General features: G+C 46.3%; 1 protein-coding gene across 2 annotated transcripts in view; it reads left to right on the top strand.

Annotated features, from left to right (window-relative positions):
- The window catches only part of Smoc2 (SPARC related modular calcium binding 2), a 129083-nt gene extending 120704 nt beyond the window's left edge, over nucleotides 1-8379 (top strand). For both annotated transcript variants that reach the window (XM_032894654.1, XM_032894655.1), the window contains exons 10-13: nucleotides 1059-1161; nucleotides 2920-3194; nucleotides 5070-5110; nucleotides 7074-8379. In XM_032894654.1, coding sequence (XP_032750545.1) covers nucleotides 1059-1161; nucleotides 2920-3194; nucleotides 5070-5110; nucleotides 7074-7091 — 437 coding nt within the window. In that variant the 3' untranslated portion in view covers nucleotides 7092-8379. The remainder of the gene's footprint in view (nucleotides 1-1058; nucleotides 1162-2919; nucleotides 3195-5069; nucleotides 5111-7073) is intronic.
- Nucleotides 8380-15765: the final 7386 nt, after the last annotated feature.

The raw sequence follows: 15765 nt of genomic DNA on the forward strand, positions 1-15765 counted from the left end.
CATCTGTTTCTGCTAGAATGTTTAATAAGTCAAAACAGACCTCCACAGATCCTTGCCACGGGCAGGCAGTATTTATCTGAATCATAGTAAACACACACACACACACACACACACACACACACACACACACACACACACACACACACACACACTACCACCACCACTAACAACAACAACAACAACAACAACAACAACAACAACAACAACAACAACAAAACCAACCCAGGTGTCTAAAGGAAAACCCTAAGACCAGACTGTCTTCAGCCACACCAGCATCCTAGTCTCTCCCTACCCAGCTGCTATAACTCAGGGTGAAGAAAATATCTCAGACTCGATAGACAGGAACCCCAAGTGGGGTTGAGTACAGGGGAGTTGGTGAAGAAGCAGGTAAAGTGCTCTGTGGAAAGTTGATACCAGCATTGGTAAATCACTCTTGGGCTGAGATCCTACACCGTCAGCTCTGGGGCTCTCAAGTGTGAATGCCCGTGATCCCTGATATGTGTTGAGCTGATGTTTAAGAATGAATCTGCCCCTCAGGAGGCAACCACAGATCTGCCTCGTAATTGCTTCTAACTAGACTTGGGATTTTAGGAGATGTGTAACAGTGGCTGGCAGCTTCTTGACTCACTACCCTGGGTTAGATCTCCTTATGTAAATCCCACTAGAGAGAACTCGGTGACCACTGATGTTTCCAAGTGTCTGAGGCCTCCTGTAACAAGGGGACACCCATACTATGCCTGCACTGTGGCTTTAAAGATCAACCAGAGGCTAAAGCCTGAGAATTCTTAATCTCCTGTCGCAATTCAACAAATGTTGAATACCATGGTTAATCGCTGCTGTGAGTCAAGGTCAACACCTATGAATTATAGCAGTGCAATTGGTTAGCGAGAGGGACATACATAAAGTGCCTGCATCAAATCGTCTCATTCACATGAAGCAAGTCTGACAAACTAATTTCTGAATACTGAGTCTTTTTTCCATTGTACAGAGACGTCTGTTACACTTTGTGAATTCCACTAACAGAGGGGGGGAATGTGCTTTTTTTTTTTTTTTTTTAGGTTGTCCCGGTGCCAAAAAGCACGAGTTTCTGACAAGTGTCCTGGATGCGCTCTCCACAGACATGGTCCACGCCGTCTCTGACCCCTCTTCCTCATCTGGCAGGTATACTGAGTCTTACTGCAGAGCAATGTGATGGCCTGAAGCCCAGAAATCTGAAGGAATCTGGAAAGCTAAATTCTTCTTGGCCACTGGCCATGTGAGATCAGGCAGTTCATTTGAGTGGAGAGAGAGAGAGAGAAAAGAGAGAGAGAGAGAGAGAGAGAGAGAGAGAGAGAGAGAGAGAGAGAGAAGAGAAGAGAAGAAAGAGAAGAGAGAGACCCTCTAGAGCAGGAGGACACTGGGAAACAGCCCCACTCTTCACGTTCAGGGGCTCCTGGGTCCCAGAGAAGAGGAACACATTTCCTGTGGTAGATCTATAGGTTGAAATTGAATCTGAGATTTATCTACCGGGTTTTAAATGCTTTGGAATGCTGCAGTGCTGCAACTAAAAAAAAAAAAAAAGTTGGCTTTTTGTTTTTATTTTTTCTTTGTTTTTGAGACATGGTTTCTCTGTGTAGCCCTGGCTGTCCTGGAACTCATTCTGTAGACCAGGCTGGCCTTGAACTCAGAGAGCCACTGCCTCAGCCTCCTGAGGGCTGGGATTTACTTATTGTGGACACCTGCACACGTGAGACTTGTTCAGGTTCAAGTATACAAGTCGAGGCATTGATCCCGCCGACACCAGCTCACCTAGAGATGCTCTCCTGTGTACACTGTAGACACACCGGGGCTTGGGTTCTGTACCACGGCAGAGCTTACAGTGCCTCTGCGCCCACTTCCTCATAGTCCAGGGTGATGGAGTGGCCCAGGTGAATGGCTCTGACACTTCAGTACTTAAACTCATCCCCGTGTGTTCACAGTGTCTCACTCTTACTTCTAAAGGAAACCTGATTTTAATGTTTTTGTTTGCCTGAAAATAATGGCTTCCATGCCATTCTGATAACAGCTCCTGGCTGTCTCACGGATGCAGTTTCCTTAGCAAAACTCCCTTCATCTTGCGGTTCCTTTGCTAAGGAAGTCATAGGGGAGAAGGAGCACTAAGGGGAAATGTCACAATTGCATATGCCAAGGCCAAAGAAGTCACCTAACTTTTTGTACTTGTGGAAGTGACTGACTTGCCTTCTGAGTGTCTGACCCACAATAGCATAGCACCAGGAAGCCCAGTCCCTGGCAGCTGTTGGCCTCTGCCTGCTGTGTTTGCACTCTCACAGAGGAAATGTTCATCTATACCAGTGGACAGTGGAGTCCACAGAGTCTAAAGTGATAACACATGTCCTCCACCTCAGGTGAGAGGCGCATGTCCTTACAGCACAGCTTCAAGGTTTGACTCGCAGCCTGACTTACTCGTGTCTCATAATGTACAGCTGCAAAAGAATTCCAAAAAAAACCGTCGAGTTACCACTTTAACATTTTTTCGATATTGCCTTCAACTATCCTCATCTATTTAAGTGTATCTTACACACACAGTAGACAAATTATCACATTAAAGTAGTGCGCCTGGGACTCTAGATGCCTTTGGTGGATGCCGGTATCTGAGCTACCTGTTGGCCTAGGGAAGCCTAGGTCTCAGGACAGTGACCTTGCTTTCAAGGCCTTGGGCAAGTGAATAACCACAGTGCACACGTGTGCTGCGGTGTTCCTTGTTCTGAACACATTGGCTGAGCCATTACGAATGGCTTTCCTACTTTGTATTTGAAAGTGGCCGTCTCAGGTAGTGCATCAGGGTAGGCATAAATAAGCGTTGGGGTGGGGAAGGCTGAAGCCAGAGTCAGGGAGACAGCAGCGTCGGCCTTCTGCCTGACACGGTTGTTCGTCCTCTAGGCTGTCAGAGCCAGACCCCAGCCACACCCTGGAGGAGAGGGTTGTGCATTGGTACTTCAAGCTGCTTGATAAGAACTCTAGCGGAGACATTGGCAAGAAGGAAATCAAACCCTTTAAGAGGTTCCTGCGAAAGAAATCCAAGCCCAAAAAGTGCGTGAAGAAGTTTGTGGAATACTGCGATATGAACAACGATAAGTCCATCACGGTGCAGGAGCTCATGGGCTGCTTGGGCGTCACCAGAGAGGAGGGTAAAGCCAACACCAGGAAGCGTCACAGTAAGCCTTCCTTACTTCACTGCTCTGCACTTTAATCATGCTGGGGAGATGGGATTGCTTCCTGGATTTGACAGGGTCTGCTGTACAGAAGTATGGCATGCCATTGGTTATTGTGACCTGTGTAGAAATGACCACAGGTGGTCAGCCAGCAGCTTGTCACCTGGCCAGGAGAGCAGCAAGTCTCAGGAGCGTGAGCTGAGCACAGCTCTAACGCACCAACCTATTACTGTCTAATCACCATGGCTAACTGTTCAAACCTGACCTCCCTTCCTGGTTTCATTAGTGCTAACTGACCAGCACAGTTCATAGACTGCACTGGAACAATCAGGCCAGGTCAGGGGCAGTGAAATCGTCACCTCTAGGAAATCAGTTGTCCTGGTGGGTTTAACTGACTTAAGCTGTTGGACGGGTCTCTCTGTGAGGCCTGACCTCTGTAAGTCACCAGATATAGCAGGGGTAGAGAGAATTCCAGGAGACATGAGTCCGAGGTTCTGACATTTGATTTTATGATTTAGTGACTGACTTCATCAACATGTTGGAGCACATGTGTGGAACATGAGTGCGTTTCTCCCTTTGTACCTCGGAGCTGTGTGGTTGTGGTCAGGGCAGCATTACAGTAATTGGCTGCAGGGACTTTAGATAGCCATCTTCAAAATAAAAAGTCATCTTCCCATAAATTAGCAAGAATCATTTCTTCAAGGCAGAAATCTAGCCTGGACCCTAATTTAGTTATATAATGTCGAATGGTCACCATGGCATATACTAGAGGCAGAGATACAAGGAGGGAGATGTTTTGCCTTCCGGGAAACCACATGGTATAGATCACAGTTGGGATGGCTTCAAAAGGGGATCTGGGCTCAACATGTTCCTTTGAATGAGGTGGCTGTCTGCACAGGACAGAGGGCTGCTGGGAATCGTGAACTCAGAACAGGGCTTGGAGGCAGGGCTATTACAGGTGTTGGCCTGCAAGGAGGGAGTGTTGATGGGACATCAGGAGACTACAGAGCAGCTCTGGAATGGGGCTGCCTGGCCCTGGGAAGGAACAGGCAGGACTACAGCTAATGGGAGTAGAGTCCTGCTTTCCTTGCTGCCTTTAAGTAGTCTATTAGAATTCTGATCGGTCGCTATGGTTAGAGGTAGAGTCTGGGCTTAGGAGACAGGAGCATCTGGGATACTGGCCTGTGTGTACTTGTGGACCAGCAGGAAACAGGTATCTAATACTACCATGGAACCAACAGTGAATAGGGAAAAAGGAGGGAGATGAGACCAGTCCACTGGGCACAGGCAGCAACTGTCCATAGCCAGGAGGGAATGAATGAGGTCACGGAGGTACACGGAGGCCATTGCAAAGTAGGAAGGAAGGTTGGAGAAATCCCCTCCCCCCCGAGACTCTGGCCAAGGATGAACTTTGGCCAGATGAGAGAGGCTGCACTCTGAGCAGAGACTCGAGCGAGTCAGGGGGTACCTGAAGTAGAGTGGCCATGTAGCACACGGGTGGGTACTGCACTGGGAGTAGAAAGGGGAGACCCCTAATCTCCAAGCCAAGAGCAAACATCGTATGAGTGAAATGAGCCAAACCTAATGTTTTCTAATTTTAATACTGAACCAAAATATTTCAAAGAACAGAATGTGAGTGGGTGGGGCTCAGGCTCTCTCTGTGCTTTTCTTTGTGGTTAGGATTTGAGATAAAACAAGGCATTCTCCTAGTGTTACAATAGGACATTTGTGTTGTTAGACAATGTTTCCATGATGACTTACAAAAAGCTCACTCTTAACAAATCTAGCCTCAGGTCTCTATGGATACATTGTCATTTGATGATGTTGAGCCTGTCATTGAGGAGTATTTGACTAACAATAACGTCTTTTCCTTTCCAGCCCCCAGAGGAAATGCCGAAAGTACTTCTTCGAATAGACAGGTGAGTATGTCTGTGCTGCAGACTTTATAATATTCCGTCTACTTCAACTTTACAAGAGAAATCCAGGGCCTACGTGTAGGATTAGGTGCAATCGTCCCTTCAGAAAAACCAGACAGCTCAGTTAAGGCAGCTACACATGACAGCATTTGTAGCAAAGAAACTTTCTTTGCCAAAGTCTGCCTGAGATCACTGACCAGCTAAGTCCTTTATGTAAAGATTCTGCCCTTTTAAAAAAAAAAATTTATTTGAAATTCCAATTAATTTGTTAATTTAGCAATGGGTTTCCAAGTTGTGTGGTAGGAACGGTTAGGGAAGCTGGTGATTGGTGTTTGTTTCTTAAATATTAAGGTGACGACTGGGACAGGAGACACTCTGCCCCTCAAATAACCCCCACTCACCTGGAGATCAAAAGAGGCAGGAGTTCATTTCACAAAGAGCTTTTCAGTTCCCTACGGCGTTAACAAACATTTGTGTTTCTGAGGCCACATTTCTAGATATGCAATTAAAGGGCACAGTTGTGGTCCCTGCGTCCCCAACCGCAGTCTAAGTGGGGACACTTTGCAGGGTTCTTTACCCAAAGCCAGGCATGTTGCGCTCTCTATGACTCTGGTATGTTATCTGTTTACATTGGCTGCACCTGTTTGATGCCGGGCGGAGGGTCCCTGTTTGTTGTGGGTTTTAAGTAGGGACCTCCTGTACACACCTTGGAGGGATTTCATTAGGAAGGGCATGTGATTCATTTTCCTTTGTTTGGTAAATGTTTATGGTTTTAACTTTTCCAGTCACACTGCAAATCACTTACACTTGCAAAGGGGGCAGGTCTGAGAGCAATTACCCAGCTGCCTCCAAAGGCTTCCCAGGGGCTGTTTGCGCTCGCTAATGGCAACTCTTTGGCACACATGTGCCACACAATCTTAAATACCTCCCCGCAAACCAAGCCTTCCACTTCAGCGCTGTTCCAGAAAAAAGGCGGACCAGTGCGGTTTCTCCATCTTTCTTACAGTACCTCAATGCACAGAGCGAGTCCCTACTGCATGCTGTGGGGTGATGTCAGCGGGCCAGAAATCAGAAAGTTCTTTCTAGGTAGCCTCATATCTGCTCAGCAAGGATCAGAGCTGTGCGCTCGGGTGTCTGGATATGGCTACCAAGGACAACCCTCTTCCGCAGAAGTTCTGGTCATCTTCAGTAATGACTGAAATATGTCAGAAGACCTTAGAATTAAAGCAAATCTTTCATCAGCTTAGAATAGAGGGCTATTCACCGCCTCGTGGTGTTACCAGAAGGAAGGAAAGACAGCCTGAGATTCAAAGTTTAGTATTTTAGGTATCAGATAAAAAGACCAACCTCGATTCGTGCAGATTACCGCACTTGATTTTAAAAAAAAGATGGCTGGGGTTGGGGATTTAGTTCAGTGGTAGAGCGCTTGCCTAGCAAGCACAAGGCCCTGGGTTCGGTCCCCAGCTCCGGAAAAAAAAAAAAAAAAAGATGGCTGCTTTTTCCCTGCTTTTCTTTTCTAAATGATCTTCTTTGAAGGTCCATTCAGTGAAGGACAGCAAGGGACCGTAAACACGAATGCAAGCTGCATTCCTTCTCAGGTAAAAGAAGCAAGACAGAAGAATCAAAAGGAAATTTTTTTAAAACAGTGTAAGACTATCCAGGCTGGGGGCACACATGCCCAAGCTAAAGTCTGGTGACCGCAAGTTTAGGACCACCCTGTACCATGTAGTAGTTCACTTAAGATATTCGAATATGCAAATTTTCTCAGATGATATATTTTTCCGGCTGGTTTCAAGGGAAGAAAAGGCTTCCTAAACTACGGGCCCACTCATCCCTAACTGTAAGGTGTCCCGTCCTTTCCTGTCCTGTTTCCCTCACAAGTAGGTTTACCTCCAGGAGCGAGCCTTTGTCTGCATAGGGAAGACCCAGACGTCTTCATAAGATTATCTTCGTTTTGTTTTTCCAGCCCAGGAAACAAGGATGAACGGCTGACTACTCAAGACAGTTCCTAGACATGTGGGAATCTCACTCACCAAAGAGCAATTAAAAACGAAAAACATATAGTATTTGCACTTTGTACTTTAAATGTAAATTCACTTTGTAGAAATGAGATATTTAAACGGACTGTTGTGATCTGTGAAAATGGAAGGCTGGCTTCGAGAAATTAATCACATACAATGTATGTGTCCTTGTTTGACCTTCGAGATCTGTGCTGATGGAGTGGGTTTTTAAATGCATTTCAGTTTCACTTCCTCATCCCTCTGTGGAGGGCCCGGCTTAGCCCTTTGCCCTTTCCTCTGCCTGCAGTCTCTGTTGGCTTGCTCTTGGTCCTCTTGATGCAAGCCAGAGCCTACGTGTCCTTAGAAGTTTTCAGTGGTCGCCTGTTTCATGAGGTTTTGCTCTCTAGAGATGTCACTCAGGCACTAGCTCAGGCATAGCCTTAACTCCCAGTAGCACCTGTTTGAGGCTGTGCCGCCAGACTCTGTCAGAGGACTCCAGTTTTAGCTTCCACTTGAGCTTTAGCTCTGCTCGAGTCAACCCTACTGTTAAATCTCCAGGGAGCTGAGTGGGCAAGCAGCCAGAGAGTCCTCCTTCGGACAGCAAATCTAACTCTGGCCAACGGGCTCCATCTCATCGGCCCAAAATGGATGCAGTCTGCCTGCCTCACTTCTAAGTGTCCGGGCCATCCTGCTAGGGACCATTGGAAAGGAAAAATGCCTTCTGCAGAGATCATGGACCACATCCCGTGGAAGGCAGAGCTAGACTGCATCGCTCCAAGAGTGCCGAGCAACGGGCAGCTGAGAAGGTCACTTTCATTCTGTGGGAGCCTGGGGGTTTGAGGGGATTCATCCAAGGCCCTTATGGGATGAAGGTTAGGAACTGGATGACCACACTGTGAGGGACTGGGCTGGGCTGTGTGCATGGTTGGCTGCCACTCTCTGACCTAGGTCGATCTGTACTCTCTGTTCTCAAGGAACACTTGCAGATGGGGCAGAGTTGGGGCAACTCTTTCAGATTGGGGTTTAATGGAAAACTGTTCACGGTCCCCAGCCTCTCAGTCTACGTCTGTGGCTGCATTGTGAACACACGTTGCGGAAGGCCTTTGCTCGTTTGAACTGTGTACAGGCAAGAAGTGACCAGCTCACATCAACGCTGTCTACAAAAAAAAAAAAAAAAAAAAAAAATGATCCTAACTGTTTTGGATAATCTTTTATATTGCTGAACTCTGAATTTAATCATTTTTATTAGATTAAAAATATGCGATTAAACTGTATTAGTCTTCTTTTCAGCATTTCACAATTAATTGCTGTTTTAAAGTATTTTTTTTTTAGATTATTCTACATGTGTGAGAGTCTTGCCTGTGTGTATGTCTGTGTACGTCATTCATGCTTGGTACCCATGAAGGTCAGACGAGATCATCAGACCTCCTGCAGTTGTAGTTATGGACAGTTGTGCGCTGCTATATGGGTGCTGAGACTGAGCTCGGTTCTTCTGCAAGAACAACAAATTCTTCTACACTGAGTTATCTCTCTGGTTCTTCATGATTGCTTACTGTAAAAAGCGTCCACTAGTGGAAGCCAAAGTCATGGGTGCTAGCCCAGCAGACTGGGGTCTGATTTTGCCTGTTGAGAGAGGCTGTGTGGTGGGGGACATGTTCTTCAACTTTTCTGAACCTTGGAGTTTCTCCTCCAGGACAGGAGTGCTGGTACATTCCCTGTGACAGGTGGGATGTATGAGTTAATAGCTGTGAATACCTCAGTCTGCCCTATGCGATACACTAGAAGGTTCTATGCCCTCACTCTGTGACAGAACCCCAGGATGGATCAACGCCACCTGCCCCATGCCGCTCCTGCTGCAGACACTCTGGACATGAAAGAAGCAGTTAATGGTGCCTTGTGTTATTAAAGCTAGTGCCGTTGCATGAGACAAAATAACCAGGACCCTGAAGGTGACTTTTGCCTTCTCCCATTCCAACCACCAGAACTCCTCACCACCCCAATGGGCTCCGTAACATCTCATGAAAATTCTTGAAGTCCCTTCCCCCTTCAGCCTCTTCCAGTATCTCCACTTCATCTTGGGTCCTCCAAACTCAGAGCAGAAAGACCCTCATTCTGAGCATTGATGATGTGCATAGGGGGAAAGGAATGGAAAGGCTGGAAGGGCACAGAGAGGAGAAAGGGTTTAGGCCAGGTTCTGAAAAAGGCACGAGAGAGGACAGAATGTTCGGGAGGCTGACAGATCATGGGTGAGGCAGGAGCTACACATGGTTCTGATTGTAGGGCATTAATACTGAAAATCTAAACCAGCAGCTGGCTCCCCTCTCTGCCCACAAGAGCTACATTTAGGATTGGATGCCTCCCTGAGAATGCCCCGCCACCCTCCTCCTGTTTGAAAAGGCTTTCCTGCTTCCTCCTCATCCTACTTGGATGCCTTCAGAGGCACACTGAGCATCTCATACCTCATCTGCACAGATGTCACACCTGGGCTGTTTACATTATCAAGGTGAAATGCCTCAGCTCTTGCTAAAACTGATGTGGACATGACTAATGTGATCCTAGCTTCCAAGTGCAAATCCAAATAGTGCAAACAACAAAGCTACTCCAGAAAGTCAGAAAACGCACATAAAGGCTGAAATCAGGGGAACTGATGATGATGGTGAGGGCAGTCAGGATATTGGTATTGATAATAGTGATGGTGATTGTGGTGAGTGTTAATGATGGTGGCTGTAATGACGATGATAGTGATGATGACGATGGTGGTGGTGGTGGTGGTGGTGGTGGTTATGATAATAGTGACTGGGATGATAATGTGATAATGGCAATGGTGGTAATGATGATATGGAAATGGTCATGATTGGTGGTGGTCTTGGTAGTAATGGTAATGTGATGTGATGATGGTAGTCATGGTTACCACCACCACCACTGTCATCACCATTACCATCAGCATAACTGCCCAACCACCATTACCACCACCACCACCATCATGACCATTACTATCATCATGACCACACCATCACCATTATAATCACAGTCACCCACTATCCTTCTGTTATCTAAGTAGGATGATGAGGAAGCAAGAAGTCTTTTCAAATAGGAGGAGGGTGACTGATCATAACAGTGATGGTGTGGTCATGATGATGATGATGGTGGTGGTGGTGATGGTGGTGGTAATGGTCATGATGATGGTGGTGGTGCTGGTGATGATCATGATGGTGGTGGTGGTAATGGTGGTGATGGTCATGATGATAATGGTGGTGGTAGTGTTAATGGTCCTGCTGCTGATGGTGGTGGTGGCCATGTTGATGGTAATGGTCATGATGATATAGTGGTCATGATGGTAATGGTGGTGATGGTGGTGGTGGTGATGGTGATGGTGGTGGTCATGATAATGATAATGGTCATGATGATGATGATGATTGTGGTGATGGTAATGAATGATCGTGATGGTGGTGGTGGTGATAGTGGTGGTGGTGATGATGGTAATGGTCATGATGCTGGTGGTGGTTGTGGTAGTGGTGGTAATGGTAATATTAGGTCATGATGATGGTGGTGGTGGTGATGATGATGATGTTGCTACATGATAATGATGATGGGGGGGAGATGACTTTCATCTTAATACCATAGCCTACCCCACAGGCCAAAATTTGGAGTGCTTTTTGAGTAATCAGACATTTTTAGCATTTCTTCCCTTTTGAAAGATGTGTTGGCCATCTTTTCCCTATTTTTCCACAGTGCTACAAACAACTCCCTGGAAAACTTAGCAGCTCCAGCATCTCTGCTTTGTTTCTGTTCTTGCCTCTGCATGTGGTCTGGGATAGCCAAGTAGTCAGGACCTTTTGAGCCTGGTTCTGGGCCCCATGCTAGACACAGGGCTACTCTGGGCTCTCATCCTTTGGATGAATGTGCCTTGGGGCATCTTCTCTAATGATTGTGCTGGGACACAGTGAGCTCAGCTGCTTAAGTGCCCACTCGTCTGCCTGTGCTGCACATTCTGTCATGCGAGTCTGTCTGTGCTCATGTGTCCGTCATGTGAGTCAGTGAATGCCACAGGCTAGGAAGCCACAGCAGAGTGGAATGCAGGACAGAGCTACACTCCCGGGCCCCAGTCTGCACACAGTGTATGTGGATATTCGGTAACAAAGCACTAGTTTCCTGAGGTAGTTAGGTAGAAAGGGAATGAACGCTGGGTGTTCTGAGGAGACTGTAGCTGTGGGCCTACCGAGTGGCTCATGGCAGATGCTCCACTTCATCATAAAGGCCCCCAAAAGATTTTTTTCAATACCTCGCTTCAGCATTACTGCAAACCAAACAGTGGATCCTTCCTAGGGATCCTAGTGATTATTTATTATATAGTAAATAATAGTTACATATAAATACTAAGTTTTTTGTGATGTGAAGGACATTCCTTGGTGTTCTGCAGCATTTCATAGTTGGTCTGATTAGTTCACTCTAGCTTAGCTGTTTTTCTTTTTTTTAATTTTTTTATTAATTTTTATTTATATGAATACACTGTAGCTGTCTTCAGACACAAAAGAGGGCACCAGAGCTCATTACAGATGGTTGAGAGCCACCATGTGGTTGCTGGGAATTGAACTCAGGGCCTCTGGAAGAGTAGCCAGTGCTCTTAAGCGCTGAGCCATCTCTCAAGCCCTTAATGTTTCTCTTAACAGGACACTTGAGTCTAAACCCCAGAAGTCTATCAGGCTGCAAAGTACAGAGCCTCCTAGCAGCACAGGTAATCCTTCTAAGGTCTAAGAATGAACCAAGGAAACTGAGCAGGACTGGATTTTGTTTCTTAGAAATTATAAAGGGAAATAACAGTGACCTAGGAACTCGGTTAACTTTCCCAACAAACCCGAAGTCAGGCAGAAACCAGATGCATGGGCTGTTCTATGGTTTGCTCAGAGTCCCAGCTCCTGGTTTTGAGGTCTGTCTATATCTATTCTGTCTCAAGGGCTCCTAGCAGTGCCTCAGGACCCGAGGAAGAAAGGAGGGCAGGGGAGACAGGAAAGCCTTGTATATACTGCATTTTGCTTCATGCCTATAGTTTCCCATGCTTATCCAGTAGAATCCTATCAAAGCTCTGACCAGAAGCCATGGCTTCAGCCTCTTCACTATCCGCTCCCTGCCTTGGATGTGACAGGGATCTGAGAATCGGCAGAGGGGAGAGGCCTGCTCAGCAGACAGAACAACATTGCCCCAAGGCAGCCTCTCATTCTTGGTGGAGCAACAACACCTCATGATTTTTATCTATCTTATGTGTTTTATGTGATGTAAATGGCTCCTTTCCTGCATCTTGCCTCTGGATGCCTGAGTGCTTAGTAATGATGATAAGTGGGCTGCATAATTCAGTTCATGTGTGTTACGCAGCGGAGAGGTTTTACACGGCCTTCTGGTTAAGTCTTTCACTCCAGAACAAATATTTTATCCTCAAGTTAAAATTGAAATCATACCCAGTAAATAAATAATAAACAAATAGAAATACTAAGTTGTTTGCTCTGAAAATTAGAGTTTTGACATCCCCTACAACCTGGCTTAATGTTCTCCCCGGCGGAGGTGGTTCCTCACAGGAGGAAAAACATATTCCTGGTACTTCTGAGCATCTTTTAGTGAGGCTGGACTCGCTAAAAGGGTCTCTGTGATTTAGTTTTAATTTACATATTCATGATCTCCCTCATCATTAAGTTCTATCACTTAATACTTACCAAAATAAGAAGCCATCTGCCCTCTTGCACAAGAAAATGGTCTTCTAACTTGGTGAGAAATTTCACTAATTGAGCTCTGCCCCAATGAATTAAATCTATTGCCTATTACCTTGTCTTTCAAGAAAAGGATTCTATAGATCAAGACCTCATGATCTTCCTGCCTCGGCCTCCCAAGTGTTGGGATTACCGATGGATGCCATCACATCGGTAACAAGAAAGTTACTTTTAAAAGTAAAACGAAATAAAATGGCCTGTATGTGGGGGGAAGGAGGGGGTGTCAGATGGCAGCTTGAATTTTTCAACTGCTTTCTGTAACATCAGGAAAGCACAGCCTGCTGCAGCAGCGTCTGGCCTTTTGAGAGATGCAGGTTCACATGAAGCAGACTTCAGTGGATCAGGTTTTCTCAGTTTTGATTCCCTGAGCCTTCCAGTGGAGCAATCTCCATTTGTAACAAAGAGAAGAGCCCAAGTGGATGGCATCTCTCCTGAACTCTCCCCTCCCCTTCCCTCACTGGACAGACTATTACATGTAATAGTCTCCCTCATGATGAGGGAGTGGGGACTTGGCAGTGAGAATTCACACCAAGCACAGAGAATCCTACAGTCGGTGAAGTGAGCCAGAGCCAACAGCTCGTACATTATCTGTTTTCTATCTACCTGACAACCAAGGAGTTAGGCTGCCAAAGACTGTTGTTGGCAGGGCATGGTGATGTTGTCCTGTCACCTCAGCTCTTGGGAGGCTGAGACAGGAGGATTTCTAGTTCGAGGCCAGGCCAGCCAAGCTCTCAAAGTGAGTTAGATGCCAGCCTGCTTCTGGCTATTATTAAATTCCTGCTGTTTGAGTGGAAGGATGGAAAGGGCCCACACATCTGCAAAGATGCCATGAATTAAGAGGTTTGTGCAAGACGATGCTTCATCTCTTTTGAGACATTGGGGTTTTTTTCTCTTAACATGTCCAGATGAATGTACCTAAAAACACCTATTAGATGAAACATAAAGGGTTATGTTCCTTATATGAGAAAAGATGTATTTAGCTCAGACACGAGGTTCAAGTCCAACATTGGGTGGCCCCATTCTGGCTTCTTGGGAGGGCAGATGGTGACAGTGAATATTTATCCCATATCCCAGTGATCCGTGGATTCCTCCAAAGGACCCAACTCTCTGAAGTGTTCTACCAGATCCCAAAGTACCATGGTAGGGGTCACCCTTCAGCTCCTGGCTTTTGAGTGCCTCTCCATATCCAAAGCAAAGCCATACAAGATTTTGACCCATCGTTAATTGACAGACACGTTCCAAAATGGTGTAAACAATGGCGACCTTTGCATTGTCAGATCACCGGGACAATTGCTTCCTCTTTGTGGAGAGTGGCTTCCTCCTGCATGAAGAGTAGTTTCCTCCTGCATGGGGAGAGGGGGCTAGATTGTCACTGGGCTAGCTCATGTTGGCATCCTCAAAGCGAAATTAGGTCTCCACAACCACCATTGCAAAGTCCACAGATGCTTGAAACCACTGCCCATCCCTCGGAGTCCTCATCATTAAATCAGCACATTTTCCCCTCTGTAACTTGACTTTATGGTCTCAGTATGTCTTTAGGTCAATGAAAACGCTTTCCTTTTGCATTTTCTTTTCTTTTAAAGATTTATTCATTTATTATACGTAAATACACTGTAACTGTCTTCAGACACACCAGAGGAAGGCATCAGATCTCATCACAGATGGTTGTGAACCACCATGTGGTTGCTGGGATTTGAACTCAGGACCTCTGGAAGAGCAGTCAGTGCTCGAAACCACTGAGCCATCTCTCCAGCCCTTTTTTTTTTTTTTACATTTTGTACCCCATCTTGTGACAGGAGGTGGAGATGCCATCATTCATGTTCTCTAGACATGAGAGAATTGCCAAGGCTCTTGTCCTGTCAACCTGGAGGAACCACCGTGTTCAGAGCCTGCATCCCTGCAGAGGGGATGTGGGGCTGCTTTCAGTCCCGTTTCATTGAGATGAACTGCAGAAAGACTAATAAAATAAAAACGTTTCTTTTAAACAAAATTTGGAAAGGAAGACAGTCAAAACCAGAGCTGGTTACCTTTAGGGCGCCAACAAGCCTTGTGAACAAATGCTCCCAGCAATGAGACCAACAATTCTTATCTGATTATACATCCAACGTGTTTTTCATCAACCAGACACCAATGCTCGTGGAAGCACACTGACTGACATAGGGGAAATGGGTGGGTGCCAAAGACAGCATTTCTATATAGAAGGCAGCAGGAGTTGGAAGAGGCCTTTGGGTATGCTTTAGGTTGACTTGGGAGTAGGGTGTCAGCCTGCGTGAGCTGGCAATTTTTTCCTTTAGTTTTCTGGATTTCAGCTCCCTTGAAAAACAAGAAAATCAATGTTCACCTCACAGGATGACATCTAACAGGGCTCCAGAGGAGGGCCACATGGTCTTACTGCTTATTGCCTGCCTCCTGTACCCAACCTCCCTGTAGAGAGGTTCTAAAGACCCCTCACAAACACACATGAGGACTCCAGTTGGGACTCTCTGCCCTCTGGGCTGTTGGCCTGTAGCTATGGGCAGCCTCCAACCTGTATCCAGTGGTCTTCGGGATCAGCCTGCAGACCAGGATGTGCCAAGCCCATCCTCTGTGCCCACTAATGCCCACATGGTCTTCCCTACCCTAGTCTGGACCACGATGTGGACTGTTACTCTGTGGCCCCTTTGCAGATATTCCTAACTCTGTCACAGACCCTAGATAACAGGATCCCCCAGTGCTTCTTTTTATACTTAAACTTCTCCCTGGAGCAACAGCAGAAGGATCTCAAAGTTGTGCCCACAGGTGTCCATTTGGATTTATAATCTCACTTCATGGGGTGGAAAGGATGTCCCCACAGTTACTGATATCACTCCTCACTCTCCTCACACTCCTCTCACATTCCTACAGGATGGTCTCAGGTCTC

Source organism: Rattus rattus, chromosome 2 (genome assembly GCF_011064425.1).
Source record: "Rattus rattus isolate New Zealand chromosome 2, Rrattus_CSIRO_v1, whole genome shotgun sequence".
Classification (NCBI taxonomy): domain Eukaryota; kingdom Metazoa; phylum Chordata; class Mammalia; order Rodentia; family Muridae; genus Rattus; species Rattus rattus.